At 43.3% G+C, this 26,523-nt stretch overlaps 2 protein-coding genes across 2 annotated transcripts in view; one reads left to right on the plus strand and one right to left on the minus strand.

Annotated features, from left to right (window-relative positions):
• Window positions 1-698: 698 nt before the first annotated feature.
• LOC120056008 (5'-AMP-activated protein kinase subunit beta-2-like) lies at window positions 699-11,275 on the plus strand. The gene is made up of 8 exons (XM_039004127.1): window positions 699-820; window positions 1,577-1,760; window positions 2,122-2,273; window positions 2,403-2,496; window positions 2,802-2,916; window positions 3,329-3,462; window positions 7,672-7,740; window positions 7,982-11,275. The coding sequence occupies exons 2-8, from the start codon at window positions 1,608-1,610 to the stop codon at window positions 8,057-8,059; spliced, it is 795 nt and encodes a 264-aa protein (XP_038860055.1). The 5' UTR covers window positions 699-820; window positions 1,577-1,607; the 3' UTR covers window positions 8,060-11,275.
• Window positions 11,276-11,646: 371 nt separating this feature from the next.
• LOC120055341 (myomegalin-like) overlaps window positions 11,647-26,523 on the minus strand; it is a 109,796-nt gene continuing 94,919 nt past the window's right edge. The window contains exons 36-46 of the mRNA XM_039003213.1: window positions 24,709-24,960; window positions 24,252-24,500; window positions 19,271-19,460; window positions 18,447-18,568; window positions 17,902-18,195; window positions 17,456-17,560; window positions 17,020-17,222; window positions 16,670-16,816; window positions 16,315-16,453; window positions 16,078-16,124; window positions 11,647-15,240 (exon numbers count right to left, since the gene is read on the minus strand). Coding sequence (XP_038859141.1) covers window positions 15,190-15,240; window positions 16,078-16,124; window positions 16,315-16,453; window positions 16,670-16,816; window positions 17,020-17,222; window positions 17,456-17,560; window positions 17,902-18,195; window positions 18,447-18,568; window positions 19,271-19,460; window positions 24,252-24,500; window positions 24,709-24,960 — 1,799 coding nt within the window. The 3' untranslated portion in view covers window positions 11,647-15,189. The remainder of the gene's footprint in view (window positions 15,241-16,077; window positions 16,125-16,314; window positions 16,454-16,669; window positions 16,817-17,019; window positions 17,223-17,455; window positions 17,561-17,901; window positions 18,196-18,446; window positions 18,569-19,270; window positions 19,461-24,251; window positions 24,501-24,708; window positions 24,961-26,523) is intronic.

Genomic DNA, 26,523 nt, shown 5'->3' on the forward strand with positions numbered 1-26,523 from the left:
TGTGAAATAGGTATTGTTAGAAGAAATAATGGTCCTTTGTGCCTCAGTTGGTAGAGCATGGTGCTTGTAACCCCAGGTTAGTGGGTTTGATTCCCTGGACCACCCATGTGTTAAATGTATGCAGGCATGACTGTAAATTGCTTTGGATAAAAGCGTATGCTAAATGGCATATATTATTATATGATATAACCACACAAGTTTTCCATCAGTGCTAAGCTTCTGCTGGTCTACTGTACAATATTCTCTAAATACATTACAATACTGTTGATTAAGTCACTTTATACTAAGTTCCTAATTGGGAATATTTAGTTATATGAAATAATGAATGACTTCATGTCTCTTTCATTTTTCATGAAACTGAAGCACACAAAGGATGATCATACTGGAGATGGACCAAATGCTGCGACTCACTCGACATGGCCATGTTTCCTGCACATCCACTCAGTAGTTGACGTAAAAAGTCTGAAATACAACCATTTTACTGACTGTGGGTGATGTCTATTAGTCTATGTTCTTATATAAATGACACAAATGAAAATGTAACGTTTCTATTGGTATAATATGACACAGTACACAGGGCTGGTTTGCCGTAAAGCACTTTATATGTGTGTTGCTGGTTAACGATATATGCTAATTCCAGTTATATCTGATCTTGGGTTAGGTGCTTCACTATTTCTGTTCATGAAACAGGTTTATCTATTTTTCCCAATGACTGCATAGTTGGTCCTGGTGGGGATCCGTAGTTGGTGGAATAGCATTGTGAAGAAGAATGTTGAAGAGGAGGACTCAGTGTTAAACAAACTTCGAATCGTGTCATTTGGTGAGTAACTGTCCCATACAGAACCGATTGATCAACATCAACATGGCATGTCACGATATTAGCATTGTCACTTGGCATTTCACAATCACACCCTAAGTATAGCCCACGATAGGTATTGAGGCAGCAAAAAATATTCCCTGCGGCGGTCAGGGGGAGCGATTTATGCTAGCTAACGTAAGCTTGCTAGCTAACTGCTAAGCGAACTAACTGTAGCCTTTGCTCTGTTCAATTCTGTATTCTGATCTAGACTATAGTTATTGCCAGATTGCTTGGTCGTTCAAGTTTGTTTCTTCGTGCTCGTGGAGCAGCACATCCATGACGGACTGTTGATTGTCAGGAGTGGGCTAGCCAGCTGGTGGTGGGCCGAGCAGAGCACTTCCATTTCTGCTAACAAGTCAGCTGTATAGATAGCTAGCTCACATGACTAACTTTAGCTAGCTAAGTACAGTCAATATTCAGCTATGTTGCCAATGTCAGCAACTGTACACATTGATCATAGATTTGCTGGACATTTTGTATAGCTAGCTAGCTAACATTAGCTGCTTATGCAAATGACAAGGCAAAACATATATCCAGTCGCCCTTGGTCTCTCTGCATCAAGCATCCAGTGTTTTCTTTTGTATTTCTGTTAACTTTTGTTGTTGACCTTATCTAACTAATCTGAAATATGCAAGTAATGTTCAGAGGTTGGTTTGGGTGGCAAGTTATGTCTTGTTGTTTGTAAGTTGATGATGATGACTGTATGTTTTCTTTCAGCTTGTCCTGGCAGGAAACTTAGTAAAGGATCATGGGTAACACAGGCGACCGGATGTCCGGAGACCGCCATGGTGCCAAGGCCCATCGCTCTGACAGCAGAGACAAAGACCATGAGCCCAGCAAGATGGTGGACAGCACTGATGACCCTAACATCTTCAACACACACGGTCTGGGGTCCTCCAAGGTACCTCTGCTCTGGAACATAGGATATTTGGGGGCAGGGGCGTAAAGACCATCACACTAAACAGTTGCATCAACAACAGATGCAGGGGGGGTACATTTCCGGGGCAGATTAAGAAGATGGGAAGAGAAGTAGAAGCCATATTAGCCAAGTGAGATAAACCCTGACTCTTTCTCAATTCATCTTTATCGATTCCTCTCTCCTCGCCTCCTCAAAACCCACTGGAGAAGAAGGTCCAATGTGAGGGACCTTGGACTTTTTCTTCCAAGGAGGCAAGGAGATAATATGCGAGGAATCACAAAAAGAGTAGAGCCCCTGTCATTCCGTTTAAATCACAATGTGGGAGTTTCTTTTCCCCCGTAAGGTGTCGGACAAGGAGGAGCCCGACCTGGATGACCTGGTGAAGACTGGGCCTCAGTCCAGGCCCACGGTCATCCGCTGGGCCGGAGGAGGGAAGGAGGTCTACATCGCTGGCTCCTTTAACAACTGGGGCAACAAGATCCACCTCAATAAGAGGTAGGGGAAAGGAGAGGAGAGGCCCTGGCCTGCATACTGTATTGCTGTTATACTATTTTATTAGTGACAACATTTTGACACAGTTAATAGTGCATTAACAGTGTATTAACACAGTATTTCTTCGCCAAGCCACAATGACTTTGTAGCGATCCTGGACTTGCCAGAGGGAGAGCACCAGTACAAGTTCTTTGTGGACGGACAGTGGGTCCATGACCCCTCAGAGGTGAACCCTACATATGGCTCTGGCCTAAACTAGACTACTAGATGATATACTTTTTTTTGCCTGTTAAAAAAAAGACATATACACACAGTCCATCCATTTTAAATGTGACAGGGATAGCACAATAAAGTCACTGACTTATTTCCATTTATGATGTCATTTTTATTTTATTTTAGGCCTAACCTGAACATATAAAGATGTAATAATATATTTCAAATACAACAGTGCAGCTATTTTCAGCCGTGTTTTGGTGATCCATCCACACTGTTTATTTGTTATTAACCTTGCTATAACACTCCCTCCTGCAGCCAGTGGTGACCAGCCAATTAGGCACCATCAACAACCTGATCGAGGTGAAGCAGTCAGACTTTGAGGTGTTTGATGCTCTGCATGTGGACTCTCTGGAGTCTACTGACACCTCAGGTCAGTAGAGGCTCTAATCCTCTGTTGTCCCTTTACATTAAGCTGGCATAGCCTTATCTGGATGTGATTGGATAAGAGAAGGCAGGGTTTTCATCCTCTGTTGTCCCTTTGGGTTAAGCATAGCCTTGTACTGACCAAGAGGTGCCAACTTAAGGTCATGCAAGTTTGGGCCAAGTTTCCTTCCTCATGGTAATCACTGATCTGTACATGATTGGGTAAGAGAAGGCAGGTTTTCCATCCTATCACCATTCAAGCCTTTTCAGATCGGTGATTACTTCAAGGAAGGATGTAATATTTAATCCTGATCAGGTGTTTAGGATAAGTTATGTAAGTTGATGAAAATCCAAGAAATCAGTCACCATTTGAGAGTATATGAATGACATGCTGTGTGTGTGTCATTGTGTGTCCTTAGACCTGTCCAGCTCCCCTCCAGGTCCCTATGGACAGGAGCAGTACATGTTCAGGCCTGAGGAACGCTCCAAAGCCCCGCCCATCCTCCCCCCACACCTCCTCCAGGTCATCCTCAACAAGGACACTAACATCTCTGTGAGTTTCTTTCCTTTTCAGTCTCTCTCTCTCGCTCTCGCTCTCTCGCTCTCTCTCAATTATTCAATTACATTTGCTTTATTGGCATGATGTAACAATGTGCATATTGCCAAAGCTTACTTTGGAGATTTACAATATTAACATAATTAAAATATTAATAATCAATATTGTCAACAGGACAACAGTAACAAGAATAATCAAGGGTCAAAAGAACCATACATTGAACAATAACAGTGGCATAGAGGACACGTGCATGTTAGTAGGTCTGTCACACACTGTCCCTCATCTTCTGTCAGGCAGCAATGTAGTGCGCTGCCAACCCACAGCTCTCTGCGTCCTCCCCCAACAGGATGGGTAGCCTATTCTCATCAGAGAGGTCTTTGAAACCTTGAATAAGGGTTTCAAATTTTGGGAAATCACACTGTCTAATTGTTTTATATTTTTTACATTTTGTCAGAACCTCTGTCTCATGTTCTGCTGTGGTGCAGTGGTTGCACAGCCTTTCCTCTACAGGGAGCCAGGTTTTCCTGTGTCTACCCTTCTCAATGACAAGGCCGTGCTCACTGAGCCTGTACTTTCTCAAGGGTTTTCTAAGGTTTTGATCAGTAACCATGGTCAAATAGTTACGGTGTACTGTCGATTGTGCTCCCCAATAAGCAGTGGTTGAAAAAGTACCCAATTTTCATACTTGAGTAAGAGTAAATATACCTTAATAGAAAATTACTCAAGTAAAAGTGAAAGTCACCCAGTAAAATACTACTTGAGTAAAAGTCTAAAAGTATTTGGTTTTAAATATACTTAAGTATCAAAAGTAAATGTAATTGCTAAAATATACTTAAGTATCAAAAGTAAAAGTATAAATCATTTCACATTCTTTATATTAAGCAAAGTAGACGGCACAATCTTGATTTTTTTAAATTTACGGATAGCCAGGGGCACACTTCAACACTCATTTACAAACGAAACACATATGTTTAGAGAGTCCGCCAGATCAGAGGCAGTAGGGATGACCAGGGATGTTCTCTTGTTTAAAGTATTTTTACTTAAGTATTTTACGCCACTGTCAATAAGTAATGTAGTTTTGTTTTGACAGTGTTGTAATTTGGTTTATTCCGATTCGTTGGATTTTCTGGTTCTGAGGCTTCAGTGTGTTAGTAGAACTCAGCCCCAGGACCAGCTAGATGAGGGGACTCTGTTCTGCTCTCTCGCTCTCTCGCTCATTCAATTTCACTTTAAGGCCTTTATTGGCTTGGGAAACATATGTTAACATTGCCAAAGCAAGTGATAATAAACAAAAGTGAAATAAACAATACAAATTAACAGTAAACATTCCAATCACAAAAGTTCCAAAAGAATAAATACATTTCAAATGTCATTATGTGCAAATAGTTAAAATACAAAAGGGAAAATAAATAAGCATAAATATGGGTTGTATTTACAATGGTGTTTGTTCTTCACTGGTTGCCCTTTTCTTGTGGCAACACGTTACACATTTTGCTGCTGTGATGGCACACTGTGGTATTTCACCCAATAGATATGAGAGTTTATCAAAATTGGGTTTGTTTAATATGGTCATACATTTGGCAGGAGGTTAGGAAGTGCAGCTCAGTTTCCACCTCATTTTGTGGGCAGTGTGCACATAGCCTGTCTTCTCTTGAGAGCCAGGTCTGCCTACGGCGGCCTTTCTCAATAGCCCCAGGACCAGCTTGCTTAGGGGACTCTTCTCCAGGTTCATCTCTGTGTAGGTGATGGCTTTGTTATTGAAGGTTTCGGAATCGATTCCTTTTAGGTGGTTGTAGAATTTAACGGCTCTTTTCTGGATTTTTATAATTAGCGGGTATCGGCCTAATTCTGCTCTGCATGCATTATTTGGTGTTTTACGTTTTACACTATTTTTGCTAAATGTTTGTCCCATTTTGTGAATTCTTGGTTGGTGAGCAAACCCCAGACTTCACAACCATAAAGGGCAATGGGTTCTATAACTGATTCAAGCATTTTTAGCCAGATCCTAATTGGTATGTTGAATTTTATGTTCATTTTGATGGCATAGAAGGCCCTTCTTGCCTTGTCTCTCAGATCGTTCTCAGCTTTGTGGAAGTTATCTGTGGCGCTGATGTGTAGGCCGAGGTATGTATAGTTTGTGTGCTCTAGGGCAACGATGTCTAGATGGAATTTATAGTGCCCTCGCCAATTTGTTGATATATATGTTGAAGAGGGAGGAGCTTAAGCTGCATCCCTGTCTCACCCCACGGCCCTGTGTATCATGACATTTGGGCGAGACCCAAATGCAGACACAGGAGGCAGATGGTTGGAGTTTAAGATGTTTAATAAATCAAAAGGGAATAGGCAAGAGAATGGTCGTGGAGAGTCAAAAGGTCATAACCAGATCAGAGTCCAGGAGGTACAGAGTGGCAGGCAGACTCGAGGTCAGGGCAGGCAGAATGGTCAGGCAGGCGGGTACAGAGTCCAGAACAGGCAAGGGTCAAAACCGGGAGGACTAGAAAAAGGAGAAAAGGCAAAGCAGGAAAATGGAAAAAACGCTGGTAGGCTTGAACGTACAAGACGCACTGGCACAGAGAGACAGGAAACACAGGGTTAAATACACTGGCACAGAGAGACAGGAAACACAGGGATAAATACACTGGCACAGAGAGACAGGAAACACAGGGATAAATACACTGGCACAGAGAGACAGGAATCACAGGGATAAATACACTGGCACAGAGAGACAGGAAACACAGGGATAAATACACTGGCACAGAGAGACAGGAAACACAGGGATAAATACACTGGCACAGAGAGACAGGAAACACAGGGATAAATACACTGGCACAGAGAGACAGGAAACACAGGGATAAATACACTGGCACAGAGAGACAGGAAACACAGGGATAAATACACTGGCACAGAGAGACAGGAAACACAGGGATAAATACACTGGCACAGAGAGACAGGAAACACAGGGATAAATACACTGGCACAGAGAGACAGGAATCACAGGGATAAATACACTGGCACAGAGAGACAGGAAACACAGGGATAAATACACTTGCACAGAGAGACAGGAAACACAGGGATAAATACACTGGCCCAGAGAGACAGGAAACACAGGGATAAATACACTGGGGAAAACAAGCGACACCTGGAGGGGGTGGAGACAATAACAAGGACAGGTGAAACAGATCAGGGTGTGACAGTGAAAAGAAATGTGTTTTTTGCCAATTTTAACCGCACACTTGTTGTTTGTGTACATGGATTTTATAATGTTGTATGTTTTCCCCCCAACACCACTTTCCATCAATTTGTATAGCAGACCCTCATGCCAAAATGAGTCAAAAACCTTTTTGAAATCAACAAAGCATGAGAAGACTTTGCCTTTGTTTTGGTTTGTTTGTTTGTCAGTTAGGGTGTGCAGGGTAAATACGTGGTCTGTCGTACGGTAATTTGGTAAAAAGCCAATTTTACATTTGCTCAGTTACATAGTTTTCACTGAGGAAATGTACGAGTCTGCTGTTAATGATAATGCAGAGAATTTCCCAAGGTTGCTGTTGACACATATCCCACTGTAGTTATTGGGGTCAAATGAGTCTCCACTTTTGTAGATTGGGGTGATCAGTCGTTGGTTTCAAATATTGGGGAAGATGCCAGAGCCAAGGATGATGTTAAACAGCTTAAGTAAAGCCAATTGGAATTCGTGGTCTGTATATTTGATCATTTAATTTAGGATACCATCAACACCACAGGCCTTTTTGTGTTGGAGGGTTTGTATTTTGTCCTGTCGTTCATTCAATGTAATTGGAGAATCCAGTGGGTTCTGGTTGTCTTTAATAGTTGATTCTAAGATTTGTATTTCATCATGTATATGTTTTTGTTCTCTGTTATAGAGCCAAAAAGATTGGAGAAGTGGTTTTCCCATCTCCGTTTTGGATAGATAACTCTTCGTGTTGTTGTTTGCTTAGTGTTTTCCAATTTTTCAGCTGATTTCTGACCTGCTGTTCCTTCTTCTTCCGTAGTGTATTTCTGTATTGTTTTAGTGATTCACCATAGTGAAGGCGTCGGCTCAGGTTTTCTGGGTCTCTATGTTTTTGGTTGGACAGGTTTCTCAATTTCTTTCTTAGGTTTTTGCATTCTTCATCAAACCATTTGTCATTGTTGTTAATGGAACCGTCTTGAATACTAATTAGTCTTCTCTCTCTTCCTCTCCTACAGTGCGACCCAGCCTTGCTGCCTGAACCCAACCATGTGATGCTCAACCATCTGTATGCACTCTCAATAAAGGTACTGTAGGAGGGCAGCAGCATCCTCTATCCCACTTCATACTGCAATACTTATGGATTGAGTAATAGTCTCATCCATAGCATAACATAGCATTAGTATCTGTCTGTCTCTGTCTCTCTCTGTCTGTCTGTCTGTCTGTCTGTCTGTCTGTCTGTCTGTCTGTCTGTCTGTCTGTCTGTCTGTCTGTCTGTCTGTCTGTCTCACACAATCACACTCTCTCTCTCTCTGTCCTCTTCCTCAGGATGGAGTGATGGTGCTCAGTGCGACTCACAGGTATAAGAAGAAGTACGTCACATCTCTGCTCTACAAGCCCATCTAACCCGTGTGTGTAGGTGCACAGTGCTATAGAGGGCAGCATGTTAATACTGTGCTGGGTTTAACCATGACATGTAGTTGAGATTGGACTAAACTAACAGTTTACAAAAGAGCTGGGGGCCTGTGGCTGAGACTGGGGGGCAAATCTCAAGACACCCTTTTCCCTGTAGAGTGCACATCACACTTTAGCGCTCAGCAAATGGGTTCAAAGTAGTGCACTCAATGTGGAATAGGGTGTCATTTGAGCTTCAGCCTGTGACTCCACAAGAAGTCCACAAGGAGAAATACTGTAAGTGAACTGTGGCGTTTTCCCATAATGCACCCACAGTTGAATAGCGATAAGGGACTGAAAGAAACCACTGTGTGTGCAGCACTTAGGCTGCGTTTACACAGGCATCCCAATTCTGATCTTTTTTTCCACTAATTGGTCTTTTGATCAATCACATCAGATCTTTTCACATCAGATCTTTTTCAGAGCTGATCTGATTGGTCAAAAGACCAATTAGTGGAAAAAATATTAGAATTGGGCTGCCTGTGTAAACGCAGCCTTAGATTCTTTGTGGGTGCGTAGAAATAACATTTGGTTCCATTAAAAACATAAGGGTTTGAAGACAAGTCTGCAGATGGGACTTTCAAACACATATAATCAACATGACATTTTATTAAATTAGCTTTTGAAAGGTTATGTACACGGAAAGAGGGCAGTTGAATGTTTCTGGCTTGGATTTAGTGTCAAACGCTCCCATTCTTTCTCCATATTTTTACTGTAATTGGACAGTGACTAGACTAAATGGAGGATTCTGCAGGGTCTTCCTTGTCATTACTGTAATTGGACAGTGACTAGACTAAATGGAGGATTCTGCAGGGTCTTCCTTGTCATTACTGTAATTGGACAGTGACTAGACTAAATGGAGGATTCTGCAGTGTCTTCCTTGTCATTACTGTAATTGGACAGTGACTAGACTAAATGGAGGATTCTGCAGGGTCTTCCTTGTCATTACTGTAATTGGACAGTGACTAGACTAAATGGAGGATTCTGCAGGGTCTTCCTTGTCATTACTGTAATTGGACAGTGACTAGGCTAAATGGAGGATTCTGCAGGGTCTTCCTTGTCATTACTGTAATTGGACAGTGACTAGGCTAAATGGAGGATTCTGCAGGGTCTTCCTTGTCATTACTGTAATTGGACAGTGACTAGACTAAATGGAGGATTCTGCAGGGTCTTCCTTGTCATTACTGTAATTGGACAGTGACTAGACTAAATGGAGGATTCTGCAGGGTCTTCCTTGTTATTACTGTAATTGGACAGTGACTAGACTAAATGGAGGATTCTGCAGGGTCTTCCTTGTCATTACTGTAATTGGACAGTGACTAGGCTAAATGGAGGATTCTGCAGGGTCTTCCTTGTCATTATTGTAATTGGACAGTGACTAGACTAAATGGAGGATTCTGCAGGGTCTTCCTTGTCATTACTGTAATTGGACAGTGACTAGACTAAATGGAGGATTCTGCAGGGTCTTCCTTGTCATTACTGTAATTGGACAGTGACTAGACTAAATGGAGGATTCTGCAGGGTCTTCCTTGTCATTATTGTAATTGGACAGTGACTAGACTAAATGGAGGATTCTGCAGGGTCTTCCTTGTCATTATTGTAATTGGACAGTGACTAGACTAAATGGAGGATTCTGCAGGGTCTTCCTTGTCATTACTGTAATTGGACAGTGACTAGACTAAATGGAGGATTCTGCAGGGTCTTCCTTGTCATTATTGTAATTGGACAGTGACTAGACTAAATGGAGGATTCTGCAGGGTCTTCCTTGTCATTATTGTAATTGGACAGTGACTAGACTAAATGGAGGATTCTGCAGGGTCTTCCTTGTCATTACTGTAATTGGACAGTGACTAGACTAAATGGAGGATTCTGCAGGGTCTTCCTTGTTATTACTGTAATTGGACAGTGACTAGACTAAATGGAGGATTCTGCAGGGTCTTCCTTGTTATTACTGTAATTGGACAGTGACTAGACTAAATGGAGGATTCTGCAGGGTCTTCCTTGTTATTACTGTAATTGGACAGTGACTAGACTAAATGGAGGATTCTGCAGGGTCTTCCTTGTTATTACTGTAATTGGACAGTGACTAGACTAAATGGAGGTTCCTGCAGGATCTTCCTTGTTTGATTCCAAAGGGACGATGACCACTAATGAAATCAGGATATACAATTGGATAGGATGTGTACATTTAACTGAACTGAAGTATAACAAACTATGGGTATTAAATGGTATATCCCATTTAATCACTTTAAACTAAAGGCCTCATATTACATATCAAATAGGAGTTGTGAAATGTTGGCCTGTGTCTGTAGATCTCTGCTTAGTTCTGCTATTGCCTTCATGAAAGGATGCTGCAAGCACTTTAGCTACACGTGTGTCTCCAACAAATGCTTTGAGCAGGACGGTTGACATAAACCTTTAACTATGCAGATACATGGACACATCTTGTAGCTTTACATTGGACCTCAGCGTCCAGTCTGCATTTTAGAGAAATGGCTGTTCTGTGGGGATTTCTTTCTTTCTTTTTTCGTTCTATTTTCTATTTATCCAATAGAAATCGATGTATCTGTTACATTTTCTGTATTTATAGCAAAGAAACAAACAAATAATGGTTTGTCTTGAATGTCGTGCATGATTTGAATGTCTGATACGAAGTTTACTGTGGAATGTGTGGTGGATTTCACAACTGTGATTCTATCAAGATTAAATATTTGTGGCAAATTGCCAATATTGATTTCATAAGAATGTTAAAAAGTGTAATTTACTTTCATCAATAATGTTAAATTATGTTAAACTACTCAGATTTGACCATAAATGTATTTAATATTTATAATTTTGAGAGAGTATTGTACCTATTGCTTGTGATACTTCAAAACAATAATCAATGTGGGCTGATATCTGTAGGTGATATATTCCAAAGAGAAGATAATATATAATTACATATTTTATTTGAAGAAACTGAGAAAAAGCAATATCTCGCTCTGTTTGAGAATATAGGATATTCTGGTGCTTTATTAGGCAAAAAACAAAACTTGAATTTTAAAACTGTTAGCTACCATGTTTGTTTTTGAAAATACTTTGCAGCATCACTGTGTAAGCCAGGTACTATAGACGGTTGTTTCACTTGTTTGCAAATAAAAAGGGAAGACGTGTTGACCCTGAATATCAGTTGTGCCTAACTAGGTTCTTTACCTGAGTGACTGAGTGACTGGCTAGATTACATTTGGCCTAGGCTTTAGAAAACATGGCTGGGGTCAATTTGAATTGAAGTAAACAGAAATCCCAATTCAATAATATATATATTTTTTAATTCTCATAAAATGACAAGCTATTTATTTACGTCAAATCACATCCTGAATTGAGTGTCTTCAATTTGAATTGACCCCAACCCTGGTAGAAAATATAGAATAGGACAAGCATGAAGCTAATCAGTAAATGTGGAGATTTGTGTGTATTCCTCTTGCTCGGTGTTCAAACGCAAATGTTTGGCTACCAACACACATTACATCAAAAGATGTGACAAACCTTTTTTTTATAAATACGTTTTTATTTTTATTTTTTGGAACCCAAAAACCCTCATTGTGATAACACTGTGGCAACACAACACACACACACACACACACACACACACACACACACACACACACACACACACACACACACACACACACACACACACACACACAGTGACCATCTTCAGAGACAGAGCTCATAGACGAGCTCTGTGTCGGCATCCTAGTTAGCTTCATCAGCGCACACTTTATCACACACAGAGCCTGACAAACCAAGCTACTCTTCGATTTCAATCACATACCATTAAATATAAGTTTCAGGACCAACTATCAGACACAGCTAAATACTTCTGTTTGATTCCGTTCTACACAGCACATTAAAAAGGCATTGTTCACGCTCCCTGGCCATGTTCAGTTCTACTCTGATCCAATCTGACATAATCCTGTACATCTATGGTTGGTTGGTTATTTCTACTTTGGTATAAAATATTCATTTTCCCTAATCTTTCTCTGAATCTTCTCATCAAATCCTTGTTTTTCCAAGAGAACCACACAGCATGGGGTGTTATATTAGAATGTTTGTTATATTAGAATCCCCTCTAGGGATTTTCCATTGAGTGGAGCGCGAACAAGACGTTGGCAGATCTACTGTGATATATACCTAGGATAGACACCAAGCGCTATTAACTCCAAGGGCTCTATTCAATCTACATCGCGGAAGTTCAGCTTTACAGCGTGTTTGACATTTTTAATGTTCCCCGCTTTAGCGCAGGCTGCATTCACGATAAACGCTGTATATGTTGGCTCATTTGGAAATGACCTTTACATTTCTGTTGCAGAATCTGTAACGCTTCAGATTTCCAGATCGAATAGAGTTCCAAGTAAGTGTTGGGAGCAAATTGCAGTGGCCAAGCTACTTTTAAAGGCAAGCATCCGAAGGTTAATTATAGGTGGGTGTGTAAGTAATAATACTTGTTTCCCTTATAGCCTAAGAAAAGGCATATCTTTGTGATTTCATAACAGATATGTGGCTATCTTATTACAATCTGGCATAATCTAAAAAACTAAACAAATAAACCATACAAAGCAGGAAAATAAACACTTAAGGAAGCAAAAATATTGTTAATATAATGATGTGTAACATCAAAATAAAGTAGATAATAGTGTAGAGCTATTGCACAGCTACCCAGATATTCAACGTTTGCATACAGAGCAAATGTCTGACATGATTATCCACACACCAAAAGGTCAGCCAACAGAATACAGTGAAAAAGCAAGTAATTTACAGCGTGAAAATTGTCAAATGTACAGCAAGAACACACAACACAATCAAAAGCAGCATAGGAAGAAACACCTTTGGGTGTGACATCACCAATGGTGAAATCTAGAACATTGGTCCCACCAGTAGCCTGCCAAAGTTTGTAACACCTAAAAGGACACGGAACATTTAGCCAACAACACCATGGGAATGCAATGAAGGTCTTAACCGAGACAAAAAGTCCAATGGAAATGGAACAATCACAATAGTATTCTCTGTTTTAGTGGTACATCTCTCACATGAGCACAATTTAAGTTTTTGGAATTCACAAAGCAATAGAAGCCTAGTGTGAAAGATTCACTTATAGAAATGTTTGGTCCATTTATGACAAGATGTGCTCGTTATAAAGCACATTTATAATCTAACGGTTACCGTCTCTCTGGTTCAAATGGCTCTCAAAGAGCAGCCAATTAAATGATATCTCCATCATGATGTCATAAATGATCTCATATACTGGGCTGATGATGACTTCCTATAGTCACACCACTCCTACAGTATGTCATTCGCATGGGTAAGGCAAACAAGGACGTGAAGAGTTCAAAGTTCAAACTTTGGCAAGTATTGGTGATCCCATGTTCCACAAACAAATGTTTAGATTTTTCCTTTTAAAACCTCTTTCATGCATCAACACTGCATAAAAACGTCACTTTGTTTCAGTCAGTAGTATTCCTAAGTTAGTAGAAGATAGTTATTAGTATAATATTGCACCAACGGTCTTTTTCACTTATCAAGAGTGGTTAAATACTTTAGTTCCAGTGTCAGGCAAAAACCCAAAAAGCTGGTGCGCCATGATCATTCAATAAACAACGTAATTATTGCACATGCTCGTCTGAGGACTCCTAAAGAGGAGCTTGAATACGCGTGTTCGGCCTCGGTCCATTTCAGCCCCTAGCCCCTTCTTTCAGCCTTTACCCTGTCAGCGTTAGATCAGCCAGGACTGGATAGATAAAAGCAACACAGCGGAAACTCAACTTAACTTATCGGAGGACTAGGTGAAGCCATCAACATATTGCTTTCACCTATCCAGTCTATTCAGATCTGTGAATACCGATGGAGTAGGAGCGAGGGGAAGTGGCTAGTGATTTAAATGGAACTGGGCCTTTGTTCTGCTATCCAGAACCCTTGGCTAATGGCAGACAGACCATCCACAGGCTTCATCCTCCACAGATAAAAATAGCAAACAATTACCTAGAAGTGCTACACCTATACAATCCTCCACTGTGATTCCAGCAGATCTAGCTAGATTGTGGATGTTATTCAACTTTTTTGCATTGTACTTGCAAAGAAAGTCCTCATTGATGAAATGTCACGAGGAGAAAGTTTGCATTTCTGTGGCAGTGAAAGTTGAATATTTGTTTTGAAAGAAATGGATTGTTCATGTATGTCTGTGAACGTATGTGTGAGACGCGGGTACTGTCACAGAAATAGAATGAATAGAATGGGCGTCCCCGTTGCCAGGGTTAGAGGTTCCAAGCCTATTATATTTATATGTGTACCATACTGTATGTGTTTATACGTTTGTATACTATACATTATCTTTCTCAAGCCATGAGTTCACATGCATTGACACTTATCCCGTCCAAAAGCTGCCAGGCAGAAGAGCACAATCTACTATGCTCCGTGTAGAAGCTTCCCTTAGCTACAGATCTAGGATCAGCCTGCCTTCCCCAAAACCCATAACCTTTACCATTGGGGAAAAGGCAAATCTGACCTTAGCTCAATGTCTAGGGGCAGCTTCATCCTACTCCTTCTACAGCAGTCAAGGGCGCACATTACTGTAACCATCAGAGACACGTTTCAAACCACCTTCTTCACGCTCACAACAAGGTAATCATCAGACTGGAACAACCATTTCTGGAGCTCAAAGACTCCAACAGAAGAACAAGGGTGGAGGTGGGGGAAAGAGAACAGTCAAAAGGAGGGTGGAGGAATGACACTAAAGGAGTAAGAGTTCAGGTAAGGCCCAAGGTGTAGGAGGCAGGAGCATTGGGCACAAATTGCCGGCAGGAGAGAAGTGGAGGAGAGATAGGAGAGAAAGAAGCATGGAGTGATCTGAGGAGGGACGTTGGATGCTTGAGATGAGGCAACGAGGAGGAGGAGGAGGGGTCGTTCTGGCGGTGAGGTCAGAATTCAGAGGTTGTGGTGTTAGGCTGGCTGGTTCCTTTAACAGGTCATCACCTAAAACAGGCACTGGCTGCTGCGCTTCCTGGTTCCTGGACGCTGATTTGATGTTGCCGGGGCGTCGCCAGGCTTCAAGAAACTCCAATCAGTAGGCCGTTCATTGCCAAGACTTCGGTCTTCAGCTAAAGGGAGAAGAGGGGAAAAAAGACTAGATTATTCACTGCTACACTCCTGTTACATACACAGATGGAGAGAAGATGCCACAGCCAAAAAGTGATGAACATTTTTTAAAACATCACACTGCAATGAAGAGTAGAGTATGCAAGGTTGAGGTTTATCTGCAATGATTCTGAAGATTTGTTGAGGTTAATGGAATATTCATGTTTCAAATTTGTTTTTCCTCGTTAGTATGAAACCACAACAATAGCTATTATGCTTGCAGATGAAGAGAAGCTGAAAATTGCTATCTAAAATGTGTTATGTAAAAGCCTCCCCTCAGTAAGTAGCTGACCTGTAAGTTTAAATTCCAGTAAGTCTTAAAAGCTTCAGTCTGCCCTGGCTTTCAGCCAATCACGTGCACGCCCCCCCCCCCGCGCTTCAGGTTTTCCATGATTTATATTAATTGGTTTCTATGACTTATATCTATACACTTTTGAGAGTCCTTGATGACTATTATTATGTTGTTTGATTGGATGGTAAAGCAGTGATGTCACACAGCATGACAGCCACAGCGTGCCAAACCCTTTACCAGCATAAGGAGAGGAAGAGGAGGAGCTTAGGGAAGAAATCCTCCGCTCGTTCTTCTGGAGGTACTCAGGGGAAAAGAGGAGGAGGACGAGAGGAAGGAGAGGAAGGAGGGAAGAGACACGGAGGATGAAGGAACAGGTGGAACAGACAGGGTGGGTGCAAAACAGTGACAGTAGAGAGAGACTACAGTACTGACACGGACAATGAACAATACACATTAACACCATTTGATGTGTATACAAGATATGTCAAGGAAAATGATCATCTCTTACCTCCAAGTTAGTCCTTGCTTTTTTCAGCACATCGCGAGTCCTTGATACTGCAATATAAAAGGCAACAAAAATAATCTAACTAGGACCCTTTGCTGTAACACCAATGTTACACCACACACACACACACACACACACACACACACACACACACACACACACACACACACACACACACACACACACACACACACACACACACACACACACACACACACACACACACACACACACACTCACGCTGGTTGACGATGAAGTGCTCCATGCTCTCCTTGGTGCGGCTGGTGCTCCTCAGTCTCTGGACGGTTCCCTGGAGAACCTCCTCCTGCTCCGAGATACGCCCTCTCAGAGACAGAATCTCCTCCTGCATACATTGCTCCTGCAGGGGTCACAGCAATCAATCAATAGACTGATCAATCAACTCAATACTTCAAAACATCAATAAACCAAACACCAGCTCATATGTCTGACTAGCTTAGAACCTGCATCATCAACAGCCTCAAAGCCACCACACGATTGACACATGATGTCACAAACCATCAATTACAACAAATCAACAAAATAATATATTGGTAGTAAATCATGTATTCGGTACCTTCTTAAGGTTGTGGGTGGAGCGGTCGGTGCTGGGCAGGGCAGCCCTCCAGAACATCTTCAACAGGGACACAGCCTCCTCCAGGATCTGTCTCAGGGTCTTGGTGTTAGACAACAGAGTCCTCACACAGCCATAGTCCAGGAGGACCTAGACAGAGACAGGCTCATAATATTCCCTGAAAGTAGCTGTAGCGGCAGACTGTTCACATCGAGAAGGTGGCCAGCGTATACACAAGATTTGGCTATGAGTTTCAGGATTAGGTCATGACTTACTCAGATGTTGGCACAAATAGATAATAGAACTAGTTTCCCTGTGCCCCACACCCCCCCACCCCATCACTACCCCCTTACCTGGTCCTGGCTGTCTACCAGCATTGATTGGCTGAGGCAGGCCTGAAGAGCTGTTTCCATTCTCTGGACCAGACTCCTGCCCTCCAGGACCTGCTGCTGCAGGGCGCTGTAATCGTCCACGTGCCCGATGGTGTGGCGTCCGTTCCGGTTAGAGAACGAGCCGTCCGGGGCGTCCCCCTGCAGCTCTGAGTGGGGGTCCAGATCTAACGGATGTCATCATTTTATGAAGAGATAATTGGGGATGTTATTAGTTAGTTATTTGTATTTTATAAGAGTGATTAACTTCCTTAATAACATCCTTCCTGGACTATTTGTGTAGACTTGTATAAACTCCTTCAGATGTGTGAATCAGATATGTATAACTCTCATTTCTCCATTTGTCACACATCATACAACGATGGAACAGGAAGCAGTGCAGTTAGAGCTAGAGTCACACCGTTGGCAGTGAGCGGGGTCTCCACCAGATCTGTGTAGGGGACGTGGTATGGAGATCCACAGTTAAACAACCCAATGTCTCTGACCGGGGGAGACGGCGCCGGGTCTGCAGAACACACACAGAGACAGACAGGGATGCTTGGTCACCACACACACACACAACCCTGAGCATTCAACTACATTTAATGAATGATAATGCTTCACATCACACATTTCACTCATTAGTCTGTTGTTAATGGTTCATTAAACACATCAATCAGTTAGTTCAATGGGATTTACATGAGACAAACTTTCTGGACTCTTCTGTCCCAGTCATTGTGTTGAAGAGTGGACCAATATCAAGCGTAGGCTGGCATTGAGTGTTGGTGCCTATCAAGCTGATATCAAAATGTATTTCCATACTGTAACCTCAAACCACATCATCACACCACACAACAACCTCCTTACCATGTAGTAGCTGCCGTCTGTAGAGGCTGTCCCTCTGGGGGCTGTCTGTAAGGGCACTGAGAGACGGGGTACGAGGGGGCTCCATCCCCCCAATGCTCCCCAGCCCTCCGTGGACGCCCCCACCCAGCTTCTGCTCCAGATGTTTGTGGAGCTCCAGCTGTTTCAGGACACTGTTCTCCTGGACACTGCTCTGGAGCTGGGCTCTGAGGCTCCTCACCTCCCCTAGCAGCTCCCCCAGCTCACCGGGCAGGGGCAGGGCAGGGACCCTACCGTACTGGCCCTCACACAGAAACTCTGTCAATCCCAATAATAGTGTTAGTCAACATAACAGAGTGAATGTCATTGGCCCACAGCAAGTATCAATATAAATGACCTAAACGACTTCTGAGCGTAATTTTGAATTATATATGTGAAAGTCCCAGTTATATGCACGTATCTCAAGTTAGGATATACAGTATATACGTTTTAATTCTCCACTGGTAAACTCCTGAATTACAGTGCTCTCTATGCAACCAATAGCCTGTAGATAAAGTGGGAAGGCGGACCTGGGTTGCCCTTGGTGTTGGAACACACTCTGTGGTAGACCTGCAGCTCACTCTGCAGAGAGTGGAGCAGCTCCCTGCTCTCACACAACTGCTGCTGCAGCAGGGACACCTCATGCTGCAGCCTGGAGAGTAGAGAGAGGTTCACGGGTAAATACACACACACCATCAGCCACATACACATATCGTCAGCCTCACCCGTCAGCCACGCACGCACATACTGTCAGCCACACACACGCACATACCGTCAGCTACACACACACATACCGCCAGCCACACACACACATACCGTCAGCCACACACACACACATACCGTCAGCCACACACACACATACCATCAGCCACACACACACATGCCGTCAGCCACACACCCACATACCGTCAGCCACACATACCGTCAGCCACACACACACATACCGTCAGCCACACACACACATACCGTCAGCCACACACCCACATACCGTCAGCCACACACACACATGCCGTCAGCCACACACCCACATACCGTCAGCCACACATACCGTCAGCTACACACACACATACCGCCAGCCACACACACACATACCGTCAGCCACACACACACATACCGTCAGCCACACATACCGTCAGCCACACACACACATACCGTCAGCCGCACACGTACATACCGTCAGCCGCACACGTACGCGCACGTTCATACCGTCAACCGCACACGCACGCACGCACACACACACACACACACACACACACACACACACACACACACACACACACACACACACACACACACACACACACACACACACACACACACACACACACACACACACACACACACACACACACACCTATTGTTCTTGTCATGGCTGTTCTGCCTCTCCTGTCTGAGTGTGTGTATCTGCTGTCCCTGCTCCTGGCTGTGTGTCTGCAGCCGGCGTAGCTCCTCCTTCCACTGTTCCGCCTCCAGCTCCGCCTGCTTCAGACGGGCACGCCCCGTCACCGCCACCTCACGCAGCTGCTCCGCCTCCTTACACGTGTCTGAGGGGGAACCACACATGACGGGAAGGCAGAGCAAGACACTACATCAGATCCTTTTTAACAACATCAAATGTTTTAGAATAGTCCATGTCTTACAGAGGGCTTGCAGTTGACTTAGACCGCCTCCCGGCGGCCATATTGGAAGACCACCGCTTTAATTCTTCTGACAACAGCAGCCGAGTGGCTACCCCAAACTGCATGATAACAGTTGATTCATCACCCTATTCATTTTCTGTGCAGTATTTGGCTGCTCTAACAAGGTTAGGAAAGACAACGGGAAAAAAATACAGATTCCCCGCAATCATGAAACATCATTGGTGACACCAATGAGATAAGACTAAAGAACTGTAAGAAAAGCAAATCATTTTTTTGCACGTCAAGACCTGAACCCAGACAGCTGTCAATACACGGTTTGCTACGATAATTTAATCACTGGTAAATCATGTCTGATTGATTTTGAGTTTAGTTTCTCTGCTATGCTAACCAGGTGATAACAACTGCACTAAGTTAGCCAAAATTAGCTAGCTAGCGCAATAGCTTGTAGTCTAGCTATTAGCATGTGTCACATGAGTTTCATGTTTTGGTGAAGCAATTCTTTCACCATAAAAATGCACCTTTATAACAGAAGATGATGGTTGGGGGTGTGTGTCTATTTGTCAATAACAGCTGGTGCACGATGTCTAATATTAAAGAAGTCTCGAGGTATTGCTCGCCTGAGGTAGACTACCTTATGATAAGCTGTAGACCACACTATCTACCAAGAGAGTTCTCATCTATATTATTCGTAGCCGTCTATTTACCACCACAGACTGATGCTGGCACTAAGACCGCACTCAACCAGCTGTATAAGGCCATAAGCAAACAAGAAAATTCTCATCCAGAAGCGACGCTCCTAGTGGCCGGGGGACTTTAATGCAGGCAAACTTAAATCAGTTTTACCCCATTTTTACCAGCATGTTACATGTCAACCAGAGGAAAAAAAACTATAGTCCACCTTTTCTCCACACACAGAGATGCATACTAAGCTCTCCCCCGCCCTCCATTTGGCAAATCTGACCATAGTTATATCCTCCTGATTCCTGCTTACAAGCAAAAACTAAAGCAGGAAGGACCAGTGACTCGCTCAATACGGAAGTGGTCAGATGACGCGGATGCTATGCTACAAGACTGTTTTGCTACCACATACTGGAATATGTTCCGGGATTCATCCAATGGCATTGAGGAGTATACCACCTCAGTCATTGGCTTCATCAATAACTGCATTGACGACGTTGTCCCCACAGTGACTGGCTGTACATATCCCAACCAGAAGCCATGGAGTACAGGCAACACCCGCATCAAGCTAAAGGCTAGAGCTGCCGCTTTCAAGGAGCGGGACACTAATCCGGACACTTATAAGAAATCCCGCTATGCCCTCAGGTGAACCATCAAACAAGCAAAGCTTCAATACAGGATTAAGATTGAATTCTACTACACCGGCTCTGATGCTCGTCGGATGTGGCAGGGCTTGAAAACTATTACGGACTACAAAGGGTAACCCAGATGCGAGCTGCCCAGTGACGCGAGCCTACCAGACGAGCTAAATGCCTTTTATGCTCGCTTCGAGGCAAGCAACACTGAAGAATTCACCAAAGCACCAGCTGTTCTGGATGACTGTAATAACACTCCCAGTAGCCGATGTGAGGAAGACCTTTAAATAGGTCAACATTCACAAAGCCACGGAGCCAGACATATTACCAGGACGTGTACTCAAAGCATGCGCGGACCAACTGGCAAGTGTATTCACTGACATTTTCAACCGCTCCCTGACCGAGTCTGTAATACCTACATGTTTCAAGCAGACCACCATAGTCCCTGTGCCCAAGGAAGCGAAGGTAACCTGCCTAAATTATTACTGCTCCATAGCACTCACATCGGTAGCCATGAAGTGCTTTGAAAGGCTGGTCATGGCTCACATCAACAGCATCCTCCCGGATACCCTAAACCCACTCCAATTCGCCCCCAACTGATCCACAGATGACGCAATCTAAATCACACTCCACACTGCCCTTTCCCACCTGGACAAAAGGGACACCTATGTGAGAATGCTGTTCATTGACTACAGCTCAGCGTTCAACAGCATAGTGACCACGAAGCTCATCACTAAGCTAAGGACTCTGGGACTAAACACCTCCCTCTGCAACTGGATCCTGGACTTCCTGACGGGCTGCTCCCAGGTGGTAAGGGTAGGCAACAACACATCTGCCACACTGATCCTTAACACTGTGGCCCCTCAGGGGTGTGTACTTAGTCCCCTCATGTACTCCCTGTTCACCCACGACTGCATGGCCAAACACGACTCCAACACCATCATTAAGTTGGCTGACAACACAACAGTGGTACACCGACAACGATGAGACAGCATATAGGGAGGTCAGAGAACTGGCAGTGTGGTGCCAGGACAACAACCTCTGTCTCAATGTGAGCAAGACAAAGGAGCTGATCGTGGACTACAGGAAAAGGCGGGCTGAACAGGCCCCCATTAACATCGACGGGGCTGATGTACTGGGGCGCCAAGTCTAGGACCAAAAGGCTCCTTAACAGCTTCTACCCCCAAGCCATAAGACTGCTGAACAATTAATCAAATGGCCACCGGACTATTTACATTGACCCCCCCTCCCTCCATTTGTTTTGTACACTGCTGCTACTCACTGTTTATCTATGCATAGTCACTTCACCCCCACCTACATGTACAAAATACCTCAACTAACCTGTGCCCCCGCACACTGACTCGGTACCGGTACCCCCTGTATATTGTTATTTTGTGTTACTTTTTATTGTTTTTTACTTTAGTTTATATGGTAAATATTTTCTTCACTCTTCTTGAGCTGCACTGTTGGTTAAGGGCTTGTACGTCAGCATTTCACTGAGAGGTCTACACCTGTTGTATTCAGCATTTCACTGAGAGGTCTACACCTGTTGTATCCAGCATTTCACTGAGAGGTCTACACCTGTTGTATTCAGCATTTCACTGAGAGGTCTACACCTGTTGTATTCAGCATTTCACTGTAAGGTCTACACCTGTTGTATTCAGCATTTCACTGTAAGGTCTACACCTGTTGTATTCAGCATTTCACTGTAAGGTCTACACCTGTTGTATTCAGCATTTCACTGTAAGGTCTACACCTGTTGTATTCAGCATTTCACTGTAAGGTCTACACCTGTTGTATGTGACAAATAAAGTTTGATTTGATTTGAGATGCATGCAATCCATCATCGCATTTGCAGACTAATGTAAGCCTGCTATTCCTAATGTGATGAGTAGATTGGATAGTGATAATTTAGGCTATTAATAATCGCGTAGTGGCATAGGATTATAGGATATATCAAAGATGTTTCTTTCCTTTACACAGGAAAAATGTGGCCTTTTTTCCCTGAAAAAATAGTGACAATCAAATAAAACTAATTGGAACGCTTATGACTGAACAAAAAGGTCATGTTCATTTGAGAATACAACAGAGAAACTAAGACAAATTAGAGACAGATTCCCCTCTTTATTGCAGGATTGTGATCTGTGATTAATCAACATAGTTCATTTTGAATAATAGTTAACAATTACATCAAGTTTATCACTTAACTATTTCAACACTATTTCACATAATTTCAAAGTGTACAAGTAAACTAACTGATATGTAAAGGTTAGACATTTTAGTAATAAGTAGGCTATTACTACTAAAGCATAATTTCAGTCGAACAAAACCTCCTTCCACTGATCACTGATCTGCTGGAGGAGCAGACTTACGTTCCTGCCCAGCAATAGCACACCTGATAATTAACTAATTAGGTTTGATACATTCAATCAGGTGTTAGTGCTGGGCTGGAACAGAAGCATGCACACCCAGCAGGGTTGGCCTGCTCCAGCTGTAATAGGTTTGTACATTGTGTGTGACTTTTAAACTGTATTTCTGTTCACAACATAGGTACACATATAATCCATGGTATACAAGGATGTACCCTTGTTCTCTTGGGACATTCATTGGGACCTTTTCATCTGTAGACAGTGTTTCATGGCAATCTGAGGACAGAAAACATCACAAAGAAACAGGTTGCATTACACTAAAATTAGACAGCCCTGAATATTGTGTTGCTATCTCTCTCTGTCCTCAGTTTTTCCTCACTAGGGACTGGAACTGGAGAATATTTTCATAATGTCCTCCCACAAAGGTACCTGGGCTATCTAGAGTAGCCTACTCTCCCTTCTCTGACAGCTGGAACTGCTAGCTAATCCTTACTCCCTCTTCCATCGTTGTTAGCTAGCTACCTACCTACTGTGGCTACAAATGGATTTAGTTACAATAATAAATACATGAAGATAGCTTGCTAACTATCTAATATGAAGTTAGCAAGCTGGTGATATGTAATTCCCTTAGCTAGCTATACAGTATGTAAAGTAAGCTAACTATGGTAGCAAACATTACGTTAGCAGCTCATTTGAGTTAGCCTGCACACTAGCTAATAATTGATCATTTTCAAAATATATTTACTTACTTGAATAGGTTCTCCCACGCCCTCGTTTTCTGGGTGCTTAGAGAAAATAAATAATGGGCAATCTTCCCGAAGTTTCCGGTGGTAGCAGAATGCAGCCAGCCATGTGGTCGATTGGAGGCATCCCACATACTGACTGTGGTCTTCCAACATGGCGCAAGGTGGGGTTGCTAGGTGATTTGTGACGCAACTGCAAGCCCTCTATAGACAAAATATGAATAATTTGGTTCAATGTTGACAGCAGGGTGGACTGGTGAGGTACAGTACCTGAGCTGGCCTGCAGGCGTGCCTGGAGAGCCAGGTTCTCCTCTTTCAGGACTCTGATCTCATTGGACAGCTGGCAGACAGAGTCCAGGCTCCGGATGTAGATGTTGGTGGGCGCTGCGCCGTCACGGCCGGTGGTGGAAAGGCGTTCCTCCAGCTGCTGTCTGAGCCTCTCATTGGTCCTGATGGACTCCTCCAGGTGCTGACGCAGACACTGCACCTCCCTCAGGTGCTCCTTGATCACGTCCACACCTTGGGGAACACGGGACAGAACATTATTCAAGTTTATGTTAGCACCGCTGTGTATTTGCAGGTTATATATGAAATGACATGCTGTAAAATAGTTGAAAAATTATTGATGTTGGTATTGAGTCCAGATAGTGCAAACCATGCTAGTGATGAAAAAAGGTGGAGGGACTTACGAGAGCCCTTTATTGTAATAGAAGGCTCTGGGTCTTACCAGTAAAGCTGTTTCCTGAATAGTATCCTGATGACCCAACCCTGATTGGCTGAACCATGTTCTCCATATCCCACAATGCACCACTCTCCACCAGATCTGCGTCTGCCTTCAGGGCGGGGCCTGCGGGTCGGCCGCCTAGCTGGTGTGGGTAAAAGGCATGGTGGGTAATCTGCCTGTAAGGGGAATGGTCAGGCTGGTGATGGGAGGTTGGTGGGGCGGTCGACCGGGCCTTGGCGTGAGGAACCACAAAGCCTGTAACAGAACAGAGAAGTAGTTTGTATTAAGGAGCCACACTCAGGTGATGTAAAAGAGAAAGCATTCTTGTTAGAGGATATTACAGCATATCTGGACCAGAAGCAGGTGCTGTATCATTAAACTATCTGGACCAAATGCAGGTGCTGTATCATTAAACTATCTGGACCAAATGCAGGTGTTGTATCATTAAACTATCTGGACCAGAAGCAGGTGCTGTATCATTAAACTATCTGGACCAAATGCAGGTGCTGTATCATTAAATTATCTGGACCAGAAGCAGGTGCTGTATCATTAAACTATCTGGACCAAATGCAGGTGTTGTATCATCGAACACAAGTTGAGTAATGATTCCTGGTTGGAGTCTCTAGTCTAGGATTTCTCAACCCCAACATTGATACTAGTCTAGGATCTCTCAACCCCAACATTGTCTCTAGTCTAGGATCTCTCAACCCCAACATTGATACTAGTCTAGGATCTCTCAACCTCAACATTGATACTAGTCTAGGATCTCTGAACCCCAACATTGATACTAGTCTAGGATCTCTGAACCCCAACATTGATACTAGTCTAGGATCTCTCAACCCCAACATTGTCTCTAGTCTAGGATCTCTCAACCCCAACATTGTCTCTAGTCTAGGATCTCTCAACCCCAACATTGTCTCTAGTCTAGGATCTCTCAACCCCAACATTGTCTCTAGTCTAGGATCTCTCAACCCCAACATTGTCTCTAGTCTAGGATCTCTCAACCCCAACATTGATACTAGTCTAGGATCTCTCAACCCCAACATTGTCTCTAGTCTAGGATCTCTCAACCCCAACATTGTCTCTAGTCTAGGATCTCTCAACCCCAACATTGTCTCTAGTCTAGGATCTCTCAACCCCAACATTGTCTCTAGTCTAGGATCTCTCAACCCCAACATTGATACTAGTCTAGGATCTCTCAACCCCAACATTGATACTAGTCTAGGATCTCTCAACCTCAACATTGATACTAGTCTAGGATCTCTCAACCCCAACATTGGTACTAGTCTAGGATCTCTCAACCCCAACATTGTCTCTAGTCTAGGATCTCTCAACCCCAACATTGTCTCTAGTCTAGGATCTCTCAACCCCAACATTGATACTAGTCTAGGATCTCTCAACCCCAACATTGATACTAGTCTAGGATCTCTCAACCCCAACATTGTCTCTAGTTTAGGATCTCTCAACCCCAACATTGATACTAGTCTAGGATCTCTCAACCCCAACATTGATACTAGTCTAGGATCTCTCAACCCCAACATTGTCTCTAGTCTAGGATCTCTCACCCCAACATTGTCTCTAGTCTAGGATCTCTCAACCCCAACATTGATACTAGTCTAGGATCTCTCAACCCCAACATTGATACTAGTCTAGGATCTCTCATCCCCAACATTGTCTCTAGTCTAGGATCTCTCAACCCCAACATTGTCTCTAGTCTAGGATCTCTCAACCCCAACATTGTCTCTAGTCTAGGATCTCTCAACCCCAACATTGTCTCTAGTCTAGGATCTCTCAACCCCAACATTGATACTAGTCTAG

This window comes from Salvelinus namaycush, chromosome 11 (assembly GCF_016432855.1).
Source record: "Salvelinus namaycush isolate Seneca chromosome 11, SaNama_1.0, whole genome shotgun sequence".
NCBI lineage: Eukaryota > Metazoa > Chordata > Actinopteri > Salmoniformes > Salmonidae > Salvelinus > Salvelinus namaycush.

Coding starts and splice junctions, on each gene's coding strand:
- LOC120056008 (XM_039004127.1), top strand. CDS start 1,608: ATGGGTAACACAGGCGACCGGATGTCCGGAGACCGCCATGGTGCCAAG. Junction 2,274..2,402: donor AAGATCCACCTCAATAAGAG/GTAGGGGAAAGG, acceptor TTCTTCGCCAAG/CCACAATGACTTTGTAGCGA. Junction 2,497..2,801: donor GGGTCCATGACCCCTCAGAG/GTGAACCCTACA, acceptor TCCCTCCTGCAG/CCAGTGGTGACCAGCCAATT.